At 39.8% G+C, this 21,896-nt stretch overlaps 1 protein-coding gene across 1 annotated transcript in view; it reads right to left on the minus strand.

The window, feature by feature from the left end:
• Su(fu) (suppressor of fused domain protein) overlaps nucleotides 1-21,896 on the minus strand; it is a 382,271-nt gene that overhangs the window by 60,463 nt on the left and 299,912 nt on the right. Inside the window, exon 9 of the mRNA XM_090385208.1 lies at nucleotides 3,670-3,808. Coding sequence (XP_090241334.1) covers nucleotides 3,670-3,808 — 139 coding nt within the window. The remainder of the gene's footprint in view (nucleotides 1-3,669; nucleotides 3,809-21,896) is intronic.

A 21,896-nucleotide genomic window follows, 5' to 3' on the forward strand; every position in this document is an offset into this window, starting at 1 on the left:
TAACGAAAGTCCTCGTAAAGACTATTGGCTTCACCGGACTCACTTTCATCGTTTTTAATTATTCTTCTTTTTTTTATTTCGATGACAACCAAGGATTGGATGTGTACACTTCTGTTTCCTTCGGCCCATTTAACTCAGTCAACTTTTACCTACTTCCCGCCCTTTTAATTTTTCAATTTAACCATTCAACTTAAACATTAACCACGCTACCTAAGTAAATCATCACAGATTAATTTCAAGGTGAGTACCGCTTTTTAAGCTTTCGCTATTCTTTTCTAGTCTATTAACACGGTACTTGAAGATTTCTAAAAATTTCGTATTTATATTGTACATAAAGTAAATTGATACTACAATTTTATTTTATATCTGTATCAATTATTAATTATTTTATTTACTTATTTTAACTACATATTTAGATTAGCATTAGTAGAGGCATTTGATGCATGAAAGCAAGCTTATGCAGCATCAGCCAAAAAAAAAAAAAAATAAAAAAAAAAAAATAAATAAATAAAAAATAACCACTTCCACTTCACCCCTCTGTTCGTTTGAAATACCTGTCCAGCTGAGCCTTAAACTTATTTAGGTTATCAACTTCCCCGACAAGGGATGGAAGTCTATTCCACCGACCAAACACCCGCTGGCTAAAGGCAAATTTCCTCACGTCTATCCTACATCTGTCTTTTCTCAATTTGAATTTATGCCCTCTTAGGTGATTATTCTGAGCAAGAGGAAAAATCCCATCAGCATTGACCATGCTCAAACCATTCAACACTTTATACACCTGTATCAGATCACCTAGCTGGTGCCTAGTCCCCAGACACTGTAATTTGCAAAACTTAAGCCTTTCTTCGTAAGAGCACCCCTTTGTTTCATTCAATAATCTTGTTGCCCTTCTCTGTACTCGTTCTAGCATCTCTACATCCTTCTAGAAATGAGGCCTCCAGACCTGTATACAGTACTCTAGGTGTGGCCTGACCATTGCCTTATACAAGGGAATAATCACCTCCTTATCCCTGCTAGAAAAATTCCTATATATCATCAACAATACACCATGAGCTACTCTTGCAGCACGTCTGCAGAGTTGATACAATGCTCTGGGGTTGTTGTTTCCCATGTGTAGTACTTTACATTTGTCAATGTTAAACTTCATCTGCCACCTCTCACCCCATCTGCTCAACCTTTCCAGATCCTGTTGCAGTAGCATAGTGTCAGTAGTGTCCTTGACAACCCTGCCTACCTTTGTATCGTCTGCAAACTTGGACATTAAGCTTGATATACCATCATCAATATCATTTATAAATACAGAAAACAATAATGGACCCAATACTGAACCCCGAGGGACTCCACTAATAACATTAGTCCACGATGAGTTGTGTCCATTGATTACCACTCTCTGTCTTCTCCCCCTCAACCACCCCTTTATCCATATCAGCAATTTGCCTCCAATGCCACACTGTTCCAATTTGTGCAGCAGTCTTCCATGTGCAACAAAAGCCTTTCTAAGATCCAAGTATATAATATCAAAGCTATTCCTTACATCCAGTTCTTTTGTGACTGCATCATAGTATCCAATCTAATTGGTCACGCAAGACTTTCCCTTAACAAAACCATGCTGTGTCTGAGCTATAACTGAAGTCTTGTCTAGATGATCCTGCAGTGCTTCTTTAATCAGTGCCTCCATTAATTTTCCAGGAACAGAAGTTAAACTAACAGGTCTATAATTACTTGTGTCGCCCTTTGAACCTCCTTCGTGAATTGGGGTCACATTTGCACACCTCCAGTCCATGGGTACTTCCCCTGAGTCCAAGGAAGCTCTCATAATTATGGCTAAGGGTTTGCTTACTTCCTTTGCTGCCTCCTTTAATATAACTGGATAGATCCCATCCACCCCGGGTGCCTTTCTTGTGTTTATCTTCAACAGTTTCTCCTCCACTTTACTCCCAGTTATTTCAAGATTCTGTAGCTTACTGCTAGAGTTGAATAAACCTCTGGCATTCCCCTCACTGAATAACTCCTCATGTGTGAATGTCGATGCAAAATATTCATTTAGTTTGTTAGCTACCTGAGCAGGATCCTCAACAGTTGACCCATCAATATCAAGTGGACCAATCTGATTCATCCCCTTCCTTCTAGAGTTTGTATAAGTAAAGAACTCTTTGCATCCCTTGCCAAGGATTTCTCGTAATCTGCCTTCGCCTGCCTAACCTCCTTTGTAACTTGGTTACAGATCAACTTGTATCTATCATATGCTTCTGTGTCACGTGTTAATTTTTATGTATCCCATGCATTTTTCTTCTCTGCCATATGTCTCATTAGTTCATCTAACATCCACTTAGGCCTAAACCTTGAACAATATTTCTTAGTTGGTATGTAAAGCCTAGTAGCTTCCAAGATAAGTTCTTTGAATGCTTCCCATTTTGAATTTGCTGTTGGTAACATCATCAGTTGGTCCCACTGTATAGAATTTAAATACTGTCTCAGTCCATCGTAGTCGCCTTCACGAAAGCAATAACCCTTCCCTTACCTCTTTGAGTAAATCCCACTTCAGCATACTGTGATCACTGCCACCTAATGGTTCATTTACCTGCAGATTCTTAATGCATGAAGAATCACTACTGATAATCAAATCAAGAGTATTACTCCCTCTAGTTGCCTCCCGAACATGCTGATGTAGAAAACAATCATCCAACAAATCCACAAAAGCCTTGCTAGTGTGGGACCAGCGCATTCTGCCTTTGGGGCTGCCGCTGTGTTGCGTGAAGACCAAGTGCAAGCTCTGGCATTGGTGTTGGCAGCTGAGAGCTTGATGAGCCCCTCACTTTTAATCCTTCGAGGGCATCCACCCTGTCCTTCAAGCTCTCATATAGGCCCATAACAACGCTGAGTTGTCGCCTGATTTCCTTACACTCCTTGCACCGCGCACACACAAAGACATCCCCCATGGCAGTATCATGTCCCGTACCTGACTGCTCCACAAACATCAAGCAAGTAGTGCATTTTAATAGGCTGTGATTCAGAGGGCAACTGCCCCCCTCAGTTCTCACCTGAGCCACAGCACTCCCATTAGCTTGAGCCTTTTGCCTTGCTGCTCTGATCTGAGTCATGATTTCGATTTAATTTCAATAAAATTTCAATTTCAGTACAAAATTAAAACCCTATACTTATATCCCAACACAGTTATAATTCTATATTTATGTTTCAGTATCGAGTGTTATCTACGAAATCCCTTTATATAACTTCCGTATCAAGTTAAGTATTAATTATTTATTTTTTACTAATTATTTATGTTACGTAACCCAAGTCGTTATATGTATAGTTAAAAATACAATTTAATTGACAATGAAGTTCAACAAGATTAATTATCTGATTAACTGACAATATGATGTACTATACTATACTATATTAAGCTTATGCTATCTATTTCGAGATATTTTGTATCGCGTAACAATGGCGGCTATTTACGAACGGTAAACACGTGGATTTGATACCCTTTCCTTGCTCAAATGATTTGTTTGATCAAACTAAACAGTCTGTATACATCAGATGTGATGCCAGCATTCACACTATATTCATTAATTTCTGTGATGGAAAGCACATTTAAATAACTTGTTGTAATTGGCACATACCAGAAACAGAAATATGTAAATATTCATCTTAAATTGCCTTTACCTGTAGCCAATTTCCATGAGCCACATAGGGATGCTCTATATCTGCAAATGCTCCAATGACACTGGGGGCCACTAACGTAATGGCAGTATCACCTACCACATTTTTAAAAGTAAAATGGCGGCCATGTTTTAATCTTCCCCTTAAAAAAAAAAAAAAAAACTAAATTACCTGTCTATAAAGGTAAATGAAGAATTTTTTAAAATAATTAAAATACCAATACAAAGCATCCTAAACTTTAGTAATTTTAGATAAATGACCAGTACAAGGCTATCATGCACTGGTCATTTATAGTATTAACTGGACTACAAAGTTCAAACATAACTGGATCCTGTATATCCTACAGTAAGAGAAGAAGAGTCTTGTGGATTCATCAAAAATTTCATATTCTGTATACAGAAAGTGGATCTCAAAGAACATCTGAAAATAAATCAAAAACTATACCAAATGATAGCATTCTTTCCTTCCTTATACAGGGTGTTTCAGTTAAACGTTTCAGAACTTCTAAGAGGGGTAGGGTACATCCTGACAACTCGAAATCATATAGCAATGTGGGGTCGGAAATGCTTTCCTGAAGCGGTGTTGTACACAGAAGCACCATAAAGAAAAGAGACCGTAAGTGAGAAATCGTTTTAATAATACATGAAAAGAAGCAAAAGGTACATGGATTAAAGTAAGTGTTCGAAGTTTCTTCCACGGGCTACAATGCACGCCTCACATCTCCGACGCATGGACATCCGAACGTTCTGGAATACTCCAGGCGAATTTCTTCGGCAGCTACTGCGATTCTTGCAACCAGCTCCTCAGCATTGTCAACAGGGGTGTCATAAACTAGCGATTTCATATGACCCCAGAAATAAAAATCAAGACATGATAGGTCGGGTGACCGAGCAGGCCAACGCACGGGACTACCACGTCCGATCCACTGTTGACCAAATGTGACATCCAGGTAGTTACGAACATCTCCGCTATAATGGGCAGGGGCTCCGTCGTGTTGGAACCACATTGTCTGTTGCGTCGATGCAGAAATCTGTTCATCTCTCAAAAGTTGTGGCAATACTTGCTGCAGAAAGATCAAGTAGATAGGTCCGGTTAGACGACACGGTAACAGGTAAGGTCCGATGAGGTGATCTCCCATAATACCGGCCCATACATTGACCGAAAATCGAATCTGTGCTGCGCGACGTCGTATTGCATGCGGGTTCTCAACCGCCCAGATATGGTCGTTATGTGTGTTGAAAATTCCTTCCCTTGCAAAGGATGCCTCATCGGAAAACAACACTTCAGCAGGAATCGCAGTAGCTGCCGAAGAAATTCGAAATTCGCCTGGAGTATTCCAGAACGTTCGGATGTCCATGCGTCGGAGATGTGAGGCGTGCATTGTAGCCCGTGGAAGAAACTTCGAACACTTACTTTAATCCATGTACCTTTTGCTTCTTTTCATGTATTATTAAAATGATTTCTCACTTACGGTCTCTTTTCTTTATGGTGCTTCTGTGTACATCACCGCTTCAGGAAAGCATTTTCGACCCCACATTGCTATATGATTTCGAGTTGTCAGGATGTACCCTACCCCTCTTAGAAGTTCTGAAACATTTAACTGAAACACCCTGTATAATCCAGAATGATAAACTCCGTTATAAATTACTTATAAAAATAGCATGTTATAGAAATCAAATAAATGACAGTTGGCAAAAGTAAGGCCAACAAAATTAAATAAATTTACAAAGACCTTTTAACTATTTCAAATTCACAACTGGGAGAAAAAAAACAAAAAACAAACAACTAAATTTTAACATCACTAAGTCTATTAATAGCCTTTTAAATTTCACTTGGGCTTTGTAATAAACTAATAATTCTGAATACTTCAAGTCATGGCTCATCTTAATTACCTGAACCATTTTCATCACAAGGCTTTCAAATACTATAGGTAATATTCATACAAAAATATTTGCTCCACATTAATAAATATGTCAACTGACACCTCCTCATTTTGACCTTAACTAGCTCCAAACTTCCGTACTCAATGCTGTTAAATTCATTTCTTGACTATATTATTTACAAATCCCTTTGAATATATTTTCTTTGCTTAAACCTAAACTATATCCATTTTTATTCCACTAATAGTAGTTTTTGTCCTTGATGATTTCAATGTTCATTACTGTGATCGGTTCCCTTTTTAGCAACTCCAGTAACCAACCAGGTTCAAAAGCAAGAAATTTGCATATAATAAATGATCTAACATGTTCACTGGATGCTCTTCTAGAATATCAGATAAACCTGTTTAAACCAATGACACTGAACACTAGCCTTTTTTCAAAGGTTGCGTTGGTTTCCAGATTAGTGTAAAGGAACTTTAGGATATGATGCAACAATGGTCACTGAAGGGGACCAGCAAGGTCTCATGTGAAAATAATCTTCCACACAAAAACTGTTATTTCAAGGTCAATGACTGAAATTTTCTCTACCTTCCTACTACAGAGTTTTAGTGGAGTAGTTTTTGAATACTCTGACCTTAATTTTAAGGTTTGAAAACCTTAAAATTCCATGTTAAAGTTTTTTCAGAATAAGTGGGGGAAAACAACTGGTGCTGCCATAAAATAGTTGAAAGAAAGGTGGAGCAGATTTCATGAAACTATTTTCATTTATTAAAATGTTGAAAAATAAAACATGCTGTGATCAAATAATGATTTGTAACACTATTTTACTAAAATAACCCTGCCCACGCATAATCGACTATAGTACAGTAATAGTATTTTCCATATAGCTTCTATAGGCTTTTGCTGCACAGGCAAAAAAAAAAAAAAAAACCCCAACTAAATAGATAAGAAAACACAAATTATATGCTTCTCTCCTCACACAGGTAAGTATCCAACAGACCCTTGAACTTATTTAAACTGTTAACCTCAACTACCTGTGAGGGCAACTTGTTCCAGCTATCAACAACTTGCAGGCCAAAAGAAAACTGCCTAAAATCTAATCTAAACCTCAACCCCTGTAATTTGAATTTATGATCCCTACTTCTGGAATTGTTTAGAACAGTGTTATTTGTAATGTGGCTTTGGGGGGAAAGAGCAGTCTCCTTGACATCTCCATGTCAAGCAATGTGATGAATACAAAACTCTGTAAGGTAAAGGTAAACTGTAGACATTATCAACCCACTGCAGGATGGAAGCCTCCTCAGCAATTCATGTTGAGGGAAATGGACCATAATCTGCCACGCTGGTCCAGTGCGGGTTGGCAGATCGACTGTATTTAGCAGTCAGGGGCTTGAACCCCGGTCTACTCAAGGAGCGTGTGCTACTGCACTCCCGCTCCTGACCACTTGGCTACGAAGGTGTAAAGGCCAGATAAATGTAGGTTAGTGCGGGTTAATGTTGGTCAAGTTGTTCATCTGGCCTTTTAGCCTAGAGGCATGTGTTTTTACACAGAAACCTCTAGTTTACCGTTCAGGGCCTCGAGGAGGTGGGCCAGGCAGTAGGGAGTATGAAGCATTGGCAGGGAAAACTCTGTGGTGGTATCCAAGGCTACAGACAAGGAAAGCACAGTAAAAAAAAAAAAAAAAAAAGTAAGTGAAAGTCAGAATGTAGCAGTGGTAATAAGATTAAAGTGGTAGAGAAAGAGGGTGGAACAGTAGTGAAGGCACCCACCTAGTTGAAAGGGGGGACACAGAAGGGGGAATGGATGCCTATCCTGCTCTGAGGGTAGGAAGTAATAGTTGGTAAGTGGGGTGATCCATCAGACAAAGGGTGCACAGGGAAAGGGAATTGAAACAAAGAAAAAAATTATTAGAACATTAATTTGGCCAATTTTTATATATGGAAGTGAATCTTGGACCTATAAGAAAAGAGTGCAACAACAGATTGAAGCATTTGAGAAGTGGTGCTTCAGAAGAACATTAAGAATCTCATGGACAGAGCACATGTCAAATACTGATGTCCTACAATGGATGAGAACACAAAGATCTTTACCAATGGAAATGATTCAAAGAAAAATGAGACTGGCAAGACACGTGCTAAGAGGATCAGCAGGACAAAGAACACTAACAGTCCTCGAGGGAAAAAGATCAAGAGGAAGGAGCAGAAGAATGTGGTTTGATGACGTAAGGATCTGGACAAGGTCACAAAGCTACATTGAGACCAAGAGAAAAGCTTGCGATAAAGGGAACTGGAGAGATATGGTGCTGTACCCTCAAATCAAGGAAGCCACACATTTTAAGTAAAGATAGGTTGAAAGAAATAAGACTAGGGTTTACTAATTAGATTGAACATTATTTAGTTTATGTTATTTTGTACTCCCATACACACTCAGTCATCTTTCTGGCATTTATTCATCTCTTTCTGCAATGCAATGCACTCCCCTGGCACTCTGACTTACTGTTATTTTTCAGTTAAAGTGCAGCCCAGGTGCTGCACATCTTGCAGTCCAGGGGAGAGTGCAGTGTGTGTTGGTGTTGTTAGTATTGAGTTCGATTTGCATTAGTATGTTTAAATTAAATAACTTATTATTAACTGTGTAGTCATTCAGCCAATTATAGTCATTCCTTCACTCACTCTCAGGTTATGGTAACATAACACTCATTCACTCTCTCTTGCTCCCTTACTGGGCAACTCTCACCGAAACTGGCATTTATTCCCTTTTACCACAATCCCTATCACCATGCAACCAGCTTACTAATATTATTCAGCCCAGTTACATCCCTGGTTGCCTGTGCATTTATTTTACATTCATAATTAATAAGTGTTGAGCCCCCCCAGTTCCCTACTCAGGGCAGGGAAATTCTCCCCAGAATTTCCCTGCCCTGAGTCTGGATTTGGGTTTGTCTAATTAGGTTTTCTTTCAGAGTGCTGGATACAGCTACCCTGTCAGATTTATATGTCATCATCTGGGTGTGGTGGTAGACATGTGCACTTTAGTTGTGAATTATTGGTTGGCTGTTGGGGAGGCTGCATGGCCTGTCTCTGCAGGTTGTGTCTTATTTCAAATACCTTTTGTGTAAAATTAGTAAAAGCTTTGTAATTACTTTTCTCTATTACGTAAAGGTGTTCTTGTCCCCTTCAGTTATTAACTGCATTCATCGTATATCATAAATTAGACAATCATAGAGAATGTGTGTGTGCCCAGTCTTCACTCTTGCCATATGTACAGTTTGGATCATCAGTCAGCCCCAAGGAAGTTAATTTTGCATTTAGGGAACCGTGACCTGTACAAAGGTAGAAAAGAGTCCGGGGCGTACCACTTTGGTGGCTTTCGGCTAACCATTGCCACCTATGACAGAAACCTTTTGGTAACAGCACCTCTGGTTTCCTACTCCCAATTTGATTGCCATTGCACTATTTTCTTTCTCTCAGCCTCAATGTTACTGGCTGTGTCAAGGGCTATCCCCAAAAATTCTGTGGGTATGCCCTTCCTGAGTCTATAATATAAGCCTCTTTTGGCTATTTCCAAATAAAGTGGGAGAGCACCAGCCAGCACTTGCAGTGCAGGTGTGCTCACAGTGCAACATGCCCTGGTGATAGTGAGAAAAATTGTTCTCTGATTGTTTCTAATTTGCTCCTGTTTCTGACTTTGGCCGTGCGGGTAAACCACGTACCGGCTCCATAGGTGATGATATGCAAGAATACTGCTCGGTATATGAGTGCCAAAATCTTTCTTTTGAAAGATTTTGGCACTCACATAGTCCCCAGTCAGCTCTACTGATCCATATGGTGCAAGGAAGCCTGAGACTTATGCTGTACCAGCCAAAAAAAAAAAAAAAAAAAAAAAAAAAACTTGAGTTACCCAGAGAGAGAGAGAGAGAGAGAGAGAGAGAGAGAGAGAGAGAGAGAGAGAGAGAGAGAGAGAGAAGTATAAAGGAATCACCAAGAAAGAGAAGAATGATGATATCCAGCTCAGGACCCTGGGTGTGCCAAGCTCACCTGATGTGAGTCCCTGAGATGAAATTATGCCTTTTTTTTTTTGCGAAGTATGCCAAATGGGTATAAAAAGTTAATTTTGAGTCAAAAACAACCCCTAGGTATTTTAGTTCTGATACCATTTTTATGGTTATTCCATTAATTTTAATTTGAGGTGGGGGGGGGGGTCTTCTTAGGTTTCCTTTCAAAAGTATAGATTTAGTTTTTCTAGTGATACCCTGAGCATGTGCATTTGTGCCCACTCGTGCAGTTGCATGAAGGTGACATTTGATCTTTGCTCTACAACCACTCTTGAGTTTCCTTTTACAAGGAGAAACAAATCGTCTGCAAAGGCAAAGCTTTCCACTGGGCCCAGATTCAAGGCCAGAAATTCATAAAGAACGATTTTCCAGAAGAAAGGGCCAAGGTTTGAGCCCTGCAGGCAACCTTTATTCACAGGGCATCAACTCCTCCTGGAACCTTGTAGGAACAGAGACACTTCTGTCTTTAAGGTAGCCGTTTATTACCTTAATGAGGTTTTACGGGACATTTGTCTGGCGGAGCCTCCAAAGGACATTATGCCACCAGAGTGCGACAAATGTCACAGCAAAGTCTATTGAAATTGCCAACACACATTTTTCCTCTGTGTTTTTGGTGAAGTGAATGATTCCTTAGTGATGTAAATTAGCTTGGTTAGTTAGCTCTTGGATTATCATTTCAATATTGTGGTTTTTGGCAACACCCCTTTTAGTAAACTATACCCAGAAGACTATGAATGTTTGGTAAGTCAAATGGCATAGTTTTTATGGCTGACATTTGGGGTTTTGGCCCATTCTGAGTCCACCTTCAAAAACTGCTTATTTTCAGCTGTATACCTATATTTGCTCAATATGGCTGCAAAGGAAAAACGTTGACTCTAAATGTCACTTTGGCATCTTCTAGTTTGTTGACTTGTTCTCCTCAGATTTTGGGCAGAACATTAAGATTTAAATATTTTTTGGACTGCCGGGAGGCTGTTAGTGGTCAGGGGACACTTCTGCCTTTACCACCTTTGCTAGCCTGGCTTTTATTTTAAAAAACATTGCTCTTTGCACTACACAGGTATTATTAGCATTAGTAGAGGCACATGATGCAAGAAAGCAAGCTTATACAGCATCAGCCAAAAAAAAAAAAAAAAAAAAAATACTTCCCTTTTCATCCATCCAGTCGCCCCAAATGTTTGCTAGTTCAGCCTTAAATTTATTTAAGGCTACCAACTTCCACAACAACATCTGGAAGTCTATTCCAGCAATCAACAACCCGCTGGCTAAAGGCAAACTTTAATATAATGAAATATTCATTATACTTTCGGTTTCTGTTTCAGCATATTTTGACTTACATGATTTTTCGCCTGCTTTTTTCCTCATGCAATTCAAGCATATTAGTCTTCTCCTATTTATATTAACACTTACAAAACCAGGGCCCTATTTAAAAGGTTGGGCTTTACAAACCCGGCTAGCCCAGCACATTTAACAACTTTTCCTATACCTTTTACCTTTCTATTTCTTCCTTTTTCCTGTTTGTAAAACTATTAGTGCAATATGAGGGCGATACGAACGTTCCAACTATCCTCATTCCATCGTTATTTTCATCTTTATTTAACTACTCCTTTATCCCTTCCCCATTCTCAATTTAATACCTCACCCTATACCATATGCTTGTTCTAAATAAATTTAATTCTTTAATTTCTACTAAATTCCTGCATCAATATATTTTTCGAAATTTACTTAAAAATTTACATATAATTCAAAACATTTTTCCCACTCTTAGAACTTTATTTTGTTATTTTAGCTTTATCCTTATTTTATGTCATTGACACTGCATTGGGACTACCTTGTCCATACTGTAAGAGAATGTGCTAATTTTATTCTTTTTTAATTTTCCGGTTTTATTTCACCTCTCTCTTCCACTGTTATGGACAAGTATAGAAACACAGTTCCTGTGTTTCACATGATCAGTTGTAGTCCCCTGATGAAATATCTGACCATGCATCAACATTTACTTCAGCTGACATCGGATTTTGCATTTTTGCTATCCCTATTTTTTGACCTATTACTAAATTTGCCCACCAATATCTGATGACAAATTTAACACCTTCTATTTTTTATTTTCTATATATATATTATTATTTTATTTTTTTTATTTGTTTTTTACTTTACAGTTCCCTCACTTCTAACTGGCTTTGCAATTCAGCACATAATTGTTGTAATTTATCGTTACTTTTATGATATTAACATTCTTTTGCCTCTTAAAACCTACAATACTTCTTTTTTCTATTATTCTTATGCTTGTAGTCCTTGGCACTTTGTACACTTTTCACCCCAGGGGCTCATATCTGGTGAGTATGGGCTTGGCACACCCAGGGTCCTGGGCTGGATATTATCATTCTTCTCTTTCTTGGTAATTCTCTTTTGACTCTCTCTCTCTCTCTCTCTCTCTCTCTCTCTCTCAGGGTAACTTTGGAATTTTTTTTTTGGCTGGTGCAGCATAACCCTCAGGCTTCCTTGTACCATATAGCTAATAATAATAGACTTCCTGTCCCATGAGGAAGACAGTGGAGCAAGTGGTGATGTCCCCCATATGGCTACCACAAGAAGGGCAAGACCATCCAGCCCCACCAACTGGAAGTGCTTCCTGCGCAACTGCACTAGTGACCACCCAGGAAGGGAGAAAAGGCCCACGCATGAAGTGGAGCATCGAAATGAATAAGTACATTATGCAAGAATGCTACAAAATAACGAAGCTGGAGACTGATATGACAATTTACAGGGCGAGACTACATACCAAGTGGTTGGAACGATTCCCGGATATTCAGGTCACCAAACAGCGAATAGCGGACCAGAGAAGGACCATCGTCACAAAGAACCGGATAGCTCCTTCAATCTTGAAAAAAATCAAGCAGGACGTGAGTGATCAACTACAAAGGATAAAGAATATTAAACCACAGGAGGAAGAGCAAGAAGAAATACAACCCACAGCAGCTGAAGTGGAAAGAGACGAGGTCATGATTTCCAGAATAGAGGACGAGTGGAAGAAAGTCCTAACAGAATTCAAAGGAATGGACCCCACAAAGACTCATGTGATGCCGAAGCAGAGGCCGAATAGAACCTTAATCGTCTTCTGCAAGAAAACCAAGGACGTGCAAGAAATGAGAGGGTGGGAGATTCGGAAAGAAGTAAAGCAGACGATCAAGAACACTCACAACTGGCAAACTCCAGGAATAGATAACATCCGCAACTACTGGTACAAGAAGCTGTTGTTGGGTTTTTTTTTTTTTTTTTTAGGAGCATTAGCAACTAAGGCCATATTGCTCTGTGGATATGCAGTGGTCATTCTCTGACCTTTCCGCATTCTCCGTATTTGGTGGTCACGGGCTGGTACAAGAAGCTCACTTGCACACACAAGCACCTGGCAGAGCAGTTCACCGGAATGATAAGGCACCCAGAGACAATCCCGAAGTTTCTCACTCAAGGAATCATATATCTGAAGCCTAAAGACGAAGATACAAGAAACTCGGCAAAATATAGGCCAATCACCTGCCTCCCAACAATGTACAAGATCCTGACCAGCTGCAAAACCAGGAAGATATCAGACCACTTGGAAAGCCAGAACATAAGGCCAAACAGCAGAAAGGAGGATGCAAGGAGCAATTAACCATAGATGCCACGGTTATGGAGCAAGCCTACAAGAAGTGCCGCAACATGTACAACAGCCTACATCGATTATCGCAAGGCCTTTGACTCCATGCCCCATAGCTGGGTAATAGAGGTGTGAAATATCTACAAAGTCAATCCAATACTGACAAACTTCCTAGGAGAAACGATGGCAAAATGGAGTACCACCATTAAGGTCGAAAACATCACAACCAGGCCAATCCCCATCAGAAAAGGAATCTTTCAGGGAAATGCCCTGAGCCCAATGTGGTTCTGTCTAGCACTTAACCCACTATCCACCATGATCAACAGTGGCAAGTATGGATATAACCTCAAAGAAGGAAGGAAGGACCTTTACACCCTCACCTACCTGATGTACATGGATGATATCAAGCTCTACGCAGGAACTGAGAAGCCCCTCCAGCAACTACTCTAGATCCCTGAAGAATTCAGCAATGATATTAAGATGGAATTTGGTCTAGACAAATGCAAGACCCACAGATTGCACCAGGGAAAATTAGTCAACTGAAAATACCAGCTGCAGACTGGTAAAGAGATCGAAGCCATGGCAGAGGGAGAGGTCTACAAATACTTGGGGATGATGAGGCTCAACAGTTACAGCACAAGGAAATTAAGGCCGGTCCGACTGAAAAATACCATCAGAGAATCAGAAGCCTGCTGAAAGCAAAGTTGAACGGAGGGAACACAGTTAAAGCCATAAAACCCTATGCAGTCCCAGTGCTAACATACTCCTTCGGGGTCATAGATTGGACTAACACCAAGCATGAGGATATCATGAGAAAGACAAGGCCAATGATGACAAAGAGCCGACAACACCACCACAAATCTGCTGTGGAAAGACTGACAACTGCCCGGGAAGAAGGAGGAAGGCATCCGATAGAACTCACTGAGCAACAGAAGACAGAGATAATTAAGTTGAAGGATTACTTTCAGAAACACACAGCAGCTCTCCAGCAGACCATAAGGAAGACAGACAAGCGGATACCCCACTCAACCTAAGCAAGGGGTACCCCCCAACCAGGAGGCACAAACAAAGCTAGAAAGATAGGCAGAGAAGACACTCCATGGCTCCATGTCGGAACATCTGATGATAATGTTGGATTGTTTCTGAGGCCACCTGGCCTCAGAAACGATCCAACATATCATTATGGAGTGCAAGGTGATCACCCAGACTGAGTACACTCATAGACACGACCAAGTAGCCAGGATAATACATCAGAAGCTAGCAAGGAAATACCAGTTGATCGAAGAAAGTGTACTGTACTAAAAGTACAAACCCCAGGCAGTACTAGTGACCCCAACCAGCAAGCTGTACTGGGACCGTGCCATAATAACGGATAGGACAATCCCACACAACAGACCGGACATAATGCTTGTGGACAAGAAGGAAAAATCTACCTATCTGATTGACACAGTGGTACCCAACACTGGCAACCTGCAGAAAACCCACGGGGTAAATATCAGGAAGTACACAAACCTAAGATAGGAGATCAAAGAGATGTGGCACATGCAACAAGTAACAACCATCCCGATCATCATGTTAACCACAGGTATGGTGCCAAGGTCTCCCAGCGAATCCCTACAAGGAACTCCAGAAAGTCGCAATCCTGAATACCCGTAGAATAGTGAGAGAGTTCCTCGACAAAAACAGTAACACCAGACATAACCACCTTGTGTACTTGGTAGCAATACCCGTCACGAGGAGGAACCCCCAATTAGGGAGAAATAAGAGCAATAATAACAATAATAATCTGTGCACACTTTATCAGACTTATCTATTCTTAAACACTTAGATATACTTTTGCATCCTTTATTGCTACTTTATGAGTTTTGGTTCATCTGTCATTTATTTTTATCCATCAACTGAAACTTTTATTTTATTACATTTAATATATATATATATACACATATAAATATTAGCATTATTTGAGGCATATGATCAAGAAAGCAAGCTTATACAGCATCAGACAAAAAAAACACCTGTCTATTTTGACCATCTGGTCATTCAAAATGTTTGTCTAGTCCAGCCTTTAATTTATTTAAGCTATCAACTTCCACAACAACAGATGGAAGTCTCTTCCAGCAATCAACTACCCGCTGGCTAAAGGCAAACTTCTACACATCTATTCTACAACTCTTTCCTCAATTTGAATCTACGCCCCCCTCAGGTTCTTAGTCCGAGCAAGCAGGAGTACCCCTTCAGCATTGAGCCTGCTCAAATCATTCAAGGCCTTATAAACCTCAATCAGATCACCTTGTAGGCGCCTAGTCTCTAGATGCTGCAAATTGCAGAACTTAAGCCTTTCTTCGTAAGTGCACCTCCTTTGTTCCTCCCACTAATCTTCTTGCCCTTCTGTGTATTCATCCTTCCTAAAATGAGGCCTCCAGACCTGTAAGCAGTACTCAAGGTATGGCCTGACCATTGCCTTATACAAAGAGATAATTACCTCCTTGTCTCTGCTAGCAAAATTCCTATACACCGATGAGCCAAAACATTATGACCACCTACCTACCTAATATGATGTTGGTCCTTCACGTGCAGCCAAAACAGCTTGTACCCAGCAAGCCATGGATGCTACAAGATTTCTAAATGTGTTTTGTGGTATCTGGTACCAACACGTAACCAGCAGATCCTTTAACTCCTGTAAGGTCCATGGGTGAGACGCTACAGATCGGAGTTGCTGTTCCAACAAAAACCACACCTCGATGTGATTGACGTCTGGGGAATTTGGAGGCCAGGGCAATACCTGGAAGTCCTCCTCATGTTTCGCGAACCAGACTCAAACAATCCGGGTGGCGTGGCATGGTGCATTATCCTGCTGAAAGACAGCACTGTCAGAGGGGAAGACCATTGCCACGAAAGTGTGAACCTGGTCAGCAATGATGTTTAGGCAGGTAGCAGACGTCAGAGTGACCAGCACATGGGTGACTGGACCTAGGGTATCCCAGCAGAACATCGCCCAAAGCATAATACCGCTGCCACTGGCGAGTTTTCGTCCCACGGTGCAATCGCTTTCCCAGGAAAATGACACACGCATACCTGACCGTACTTATGGTGCAACAGGAAACATGCATCGGACCAGATGACATTCTTACAATCACTCAAAGTCCAGTTTTGATGCTCTTGTGCTCATTGAAGGCGCTGCTCAGAAAACTTCATATTTGCCTGCACAACCACCCCCCCCCAGGTCCCTTTCATTCTCTACCAGTCAGTATAGTACCACAGAGTTGATACAATGCTCTGGGGTTGTTGTTTCCCATGTGTAGTACTTTACATTTGTCAATGTTAAACTTCATCTGCCACCTCTCAGCCCATCTGCTCAACCTTTCCAGATCCTGTTGCGGCAGCATAGTGTCAGTAGTATCCTTGACAACCCTGCCAACCTTTGTATCGTCTGCAAACTTGGACATTAAGCCCGATATACCATCATCAATATCATTTATAAATACAGAAAACAATAATGGACCCAACACTGAGCCCTGAGGGACTCCACTAATAACATCAGTCCACGATGAGCAGTGTCCATTGATTACCACTCTCTGTCTTCTCCCCCTCAACCACCCCTTTATCCATAGCAGCAATTTGCCTCCAATGTCACACTGCTCCAATTTGTGTAGCAGTCTTCCATGTGCAACAGTATCAAAAGCCTTTCTAAGATCCAAGTATATAATATCAAAGTTATTCCCTGCATCCAGTTCTTTTGTGACTGCATCATAGTATCCAATCAAGTTGGTCAGGCAAGACTTCCCCTTAACAAAACCATGCTGTGTCTGAGCTATAACTGAAGTCTTGTCTAAATGATCCTGCAGTGCTTCTTTAACCAGTGCCTCCATTAATTTTCCTGGAACAGAAGTTAAGCTCACAGGTCTATAATTACTTGTGTCAGCCTTTGATCCTCCTTTGTGAATTGGGTTCACATTTGCACATTTCCAGTCTATGGGTACCTCCCCTGAGTCCAAGGAAGCTCTCATAATTATGGCTAAGGGTTTGCTTACTTCCTTTGCTGCCTCCTTTAATATAACTGGATAGATCCCATCCACCCCGGGTGCCTTTCTTGTGTTTATCTTCAACAGTTTCTCCTCCACTTTACTCCCAGTTATTTCAAGATTCTGTAGCTTACTGCTAGAGTTGAATACACCTCTGGCATTCCCCTCGCTGAATAACTCCTCATGTGTGAATGTCGATGCAAAATATTCATTTAGTTTGTTAGCTACCTGAGCAGGATCATCAACACTTGACCCATCAATATCAAGTGGACCAATCTGATTCATCCCTTTCCTTCTAGAATTTACATAAGTAAAGAACTCTTTGCTGTTTTTCTTTGCATCCCTTGCCAAGGATTTCTCGTAATCTGCCTTCGCCTGCCTAACCTCCTTTGTAACATGGTTGCATATCAACTTGTATCTATCATAGGCTTCTGTGTCATGTGTTAATTTGTATGTATCCCATGCATTTTTCTTCTCTGCCATATGCCTCATTAGTTCATCTGACATCCATTTTGGCCTAAACCTTGAACAATATTTCTTAGTTGGTATGTAAAGCCTAGTAGCTTCCAAGATAAGTTCTTTGAATGCTTCCCATTTTGAATTTGCTGTTGGTAACATCATCAGTTGGTCCCATTGTATAGAATTTAAATACTGTCTCAGTCCATCGTAGTCGCCTTTACGGAAGCAATAACCCTTCCCTTTACCCCTAATGGTAGTTACCTCTTTGAGTAAATCCCACTTCAGCACACTGTGATCACTGCCACCTAGTGGTTCATTTATCTGCAGATTCTTAATGCATGAAGAATCACTGCTGATAATCAAATCAAGAGTATTACTCCCTCTAGTTGCCTCCCGAACATGCTGATGTAGAAAACAATCATCCAATAAATCCACAAAAGCCCTGCTAGTGTGTGAGTAACCAGCCCCCAAATTCCAGTCAATATCTGGGAAATTAAAATCTCCCATTATAAGACACTCTGATTTACTGGCCCACTCTATTTCCCTGTACAGTTCCTTATTATACTCATCAGAGTCATTAGGCCTATAGCACACTCCTACTCTCAATTTTGATCTCCCAATGTTTATGTCACACCAAACTGACTCCACACTGCACTGTCCAGCGATGTCGACTGGCTTCACTTCCTTGGTTTTTATGTGTTTCTTAACTAATAGCATAACACCTCCCCCCTTCCTATCCTGTCTATCCTTTCTGTTTATCCGAATGACTCCCACATTTTGGAGCATATTTAAAGAACTAGTGATTTAAAGAACTTTCATCCAACCCATCAGTTGGATGAAAATGAGGGCAATATTAAACCTTCCAAACAAATGTTGGCAGCATTTGAAACTTTGCTTTGAGGACTTTAGTGGGAAGAAAATGTAACAGAAAATATATCTGAGTGTTCAAAGTTTAAACAAATGCAAACATTTTTATGAACAGTGTACAGTAGAATTCCGTGTACAACAATTAATAGCCAAATATTTTAGGACATAATTCTTAAAAGTGTACTAATAAATTGTATGCATCGTATAAGTAGTCATTTCTTAATATGTATGTATTAATAAATTGTTTTTAAATGTTAGAAAATTTATTCATTCCCACCTCTTTCCCATCTTTTACTATATTTCTGAATTTACAGTATTTTTTATTGTTGAAAAGGTCTTACACATAAAATGTTGGTTATCCAGAACGTCAGTTATCCAGAATAATTTGAAAGGCTGATTTTTGTTATTTATTGTATTCATGGTAGTATTTGAGACAAATGTTTATGTTATGGGAGTATTTCTATCTGTTTTTTTACTTTGTTTATCTGGATTAGGTGAAATGCTGGATTAGGAAACAGTGAGTGATAGAGTTTAGTAAATCGCTTCCGTGAACCCAATTTTTCATGGCATATTTTGTTATCTTCATTTCACATTATGTTTAGTTTAGATCCAGATTCGGTAAGAATAATATCAACCCAAAACCATGCAATTTATTATTCTTCTCAGTTTTTTTACAGTAAAATGTTTGTTTGTTTGTTTGCTATTTGGTTTTTAGGAGCATTAGCAACTAAGGTCACATTGCTCAGGGATACATGGTGGTCATTCCCTGACCTTTCCGCATCCTCCGTATTTGGTGGTGACGGGCTCAAACCCCGGTCTAATCAAGAAGCGTGTGCTACGCACTGCTGCTCCTTCCCACCTGGCTACAGTGGCGCCTACAGTAAAATGTCAACGAAAAGAAACAGCACTAAAATAGGCAGAAAAACAGGAATAATGCGTTATGATCAAAATGATATTGTTAAGGAACTTGAGATTTAGTAGCAAAAAAAAAAAGGTAACAACAAACGATCGTTATTTTAAAAAATTACTTTAAATTTTTTTCTACATAAAATTTGCAGTAAAATACCTATCCGAATGGCCTCTGTAGCCGAGTGGTCAGGAGCGGGAGTGCAGTAGCACACGCTCTTTGAGTAGACCGGGGTTCAAGCCCCTGACTGCTGCATACGTTCAATCTGCCAACCCGCACTGGACCAGCGTGGCAGATTATGGTCCATTTCCCTCAGCATGAATTGTTGAGGAGGCTTCCATCCTGCAGTGGGTTGATAATGGCTGCACTTTACCTTTTACCTATCCGAATGTGTAAATGTGTGCATTTTTATATAAGTTATTAGTATTTTTTAAATTAAATAAATTCATTTTTTTCACGATATTTAAAGTATTTTTCTTTTATCTTAACACATTAAAACAGAATTTATTTAATCTTACCTTACATTCGATTATCAGGAAAATTTGGCTTTCTGGAAGATGTCTGACATTAATTATTCCGGATAACTGACTCTCTGCCGTATTTCTTTACAATGAATTTTTTCAAGGGAACGAACGATTTCATTATATAGATGTTCGACTGCATATACACACATATATGTAGACAAATAATAAACTGCTTGTTAATAATAGTTAACTTTACCATCATTTTAGGAAAGCACTGGATATCCTGAAATGTAAAAAATTTATTGCCAACAATATTAACAACGTAATTGCTGGTTGATATCTTTTTACATTCAGGCTTGTACATAATGTATAGTCATATATCACCTAGCCTCTGTCGTGTCGCACAGTGTAGAAAGCTTGTACCCATAGATTGGCTAAATGCAGAAGCATTATGTTTTGTTGTCTTGCTAACTGTTTTGTCATCTTTATTTTTATTTTTCTTTCTGACATTGTTCAGTCTCATATTTGTAAAAACAAAACCACTACTGACTTAAACAAGAGTCATATGTCCAGTCCTATGTCGAGGAACCTACTTTTGGTAAGGATTATGCAACCCCGGATTGCACAAGCCCTACTATATTCTGCTTTTCCCAATTACTTTTTGCTGTTCTTAAACACTAAATTTGATATCTTGTGGTCAATTAGGCTGGCCAAACGCAATAGTCGAGATACCATTTTTCTGGTATTGTTCCTTTTTTCTTCTAAAACAAAAGTTTAGTTTTTTCAATGCTACTTTGTTAGTTCTTGATATCTGCCCTTTGCTGGTCCATTTCTTAAAAAAAATTTTTTTTTATGAAAACCTCAAACACAAGAGGTATTAGAGTCTACAGTACTTAGTACCATGCTTGGGTTGGAGATTGAGAAAACGAAAGAAGATATTTATTGACACTAGACTTGAACTTCTGTAGACTAATGTTCAGGAAATACATATGAAGGAAGTTTGTTCCAGAAAATGGCAGTTGAATGAATAAACAAGGAAGATGAAAAGGTGGTTCTGTGAGTTTGAAGTTGGACAGTAAATGGATGTTGGCTGGTGGTGGCACGTGTTCGGATTGCTTTGAAAGAGAGAGCAAGAATTATAGAAGCCAATGCAGAAGAACAGTGCACACGGAGGTATCTGTAGAAAAGGCATGCAGCAGAAACAGTACATCTATGAGACAGTGAGTGGAGAGACTCTGTTAGAGCGGAGTCATTTATTAACCTAACTGCCCTCTTCTGAATGGAATCTAGAAGCCTGAGAAAGGTTTTCGGGGCACTGCACCAGATGTGGAAACAATATTCCATGGTAGAGCGGATTTGCGATTTGAACAGAATGAACATCTGTTTGGAAGAAAAATTAACACCAAGAGAGAAAGAGAAAACCAAGTTTTTTAGATACAGAGGAAGCAATATTTGTAATGTGCTTGTGCCAAGAGAGATTAGAAGTCAGGGTAATCCTCAAAAGAGATATATCATTTTACCTAGAAATTGGAGTGTCACCAAAGATAAGCATAGGAGCAGAGGAATCCTTTTTGCAAGATATAAGACAAGACTGAGTTTTAGAAGGATTGAAATCAACTAAGTTGTCTTTGCCCCACTGGAGAATTATCTGGAGATTGGCATTTAAGGAATTGGTAGTGGTTGTTCGAGAAGTTGAAGCTGATCGAGCAGGTCAAGGTTTCTCCAAATGGAAAGTGGAATGCAATGTGCTATCATCGGCAAAACTATGGATAGGATTTTCCGTCAATGGAAGAAGAACATTGATATACAAGGGGAAAAGAACTGAGCCTTGGTGTACACCAGGATTAGTGGAGATTAGTGAAGTTAGAAGACAGAGCGCCATCTACCATCACCCCTCAGTGAGCGATCAGAGAGAAAACTGGATAGCCAATTACAAAAA

The sequence above is a fragment of the Mastigoproctus giganteus genome, chromosome 11 (assembly GCF_048544385.1).
Source record: "Mastigoproctus giganteus isolate SK-2022 chromosome 11, ASM4854438v1, whole genome shotgun sequence".
NCBI lineage: Eukaryota > Metazoa > Arthropoda > Arachnida > Uropygi > Thelyphonidae > Mastigoproctus > Mastigoproctus giganteus.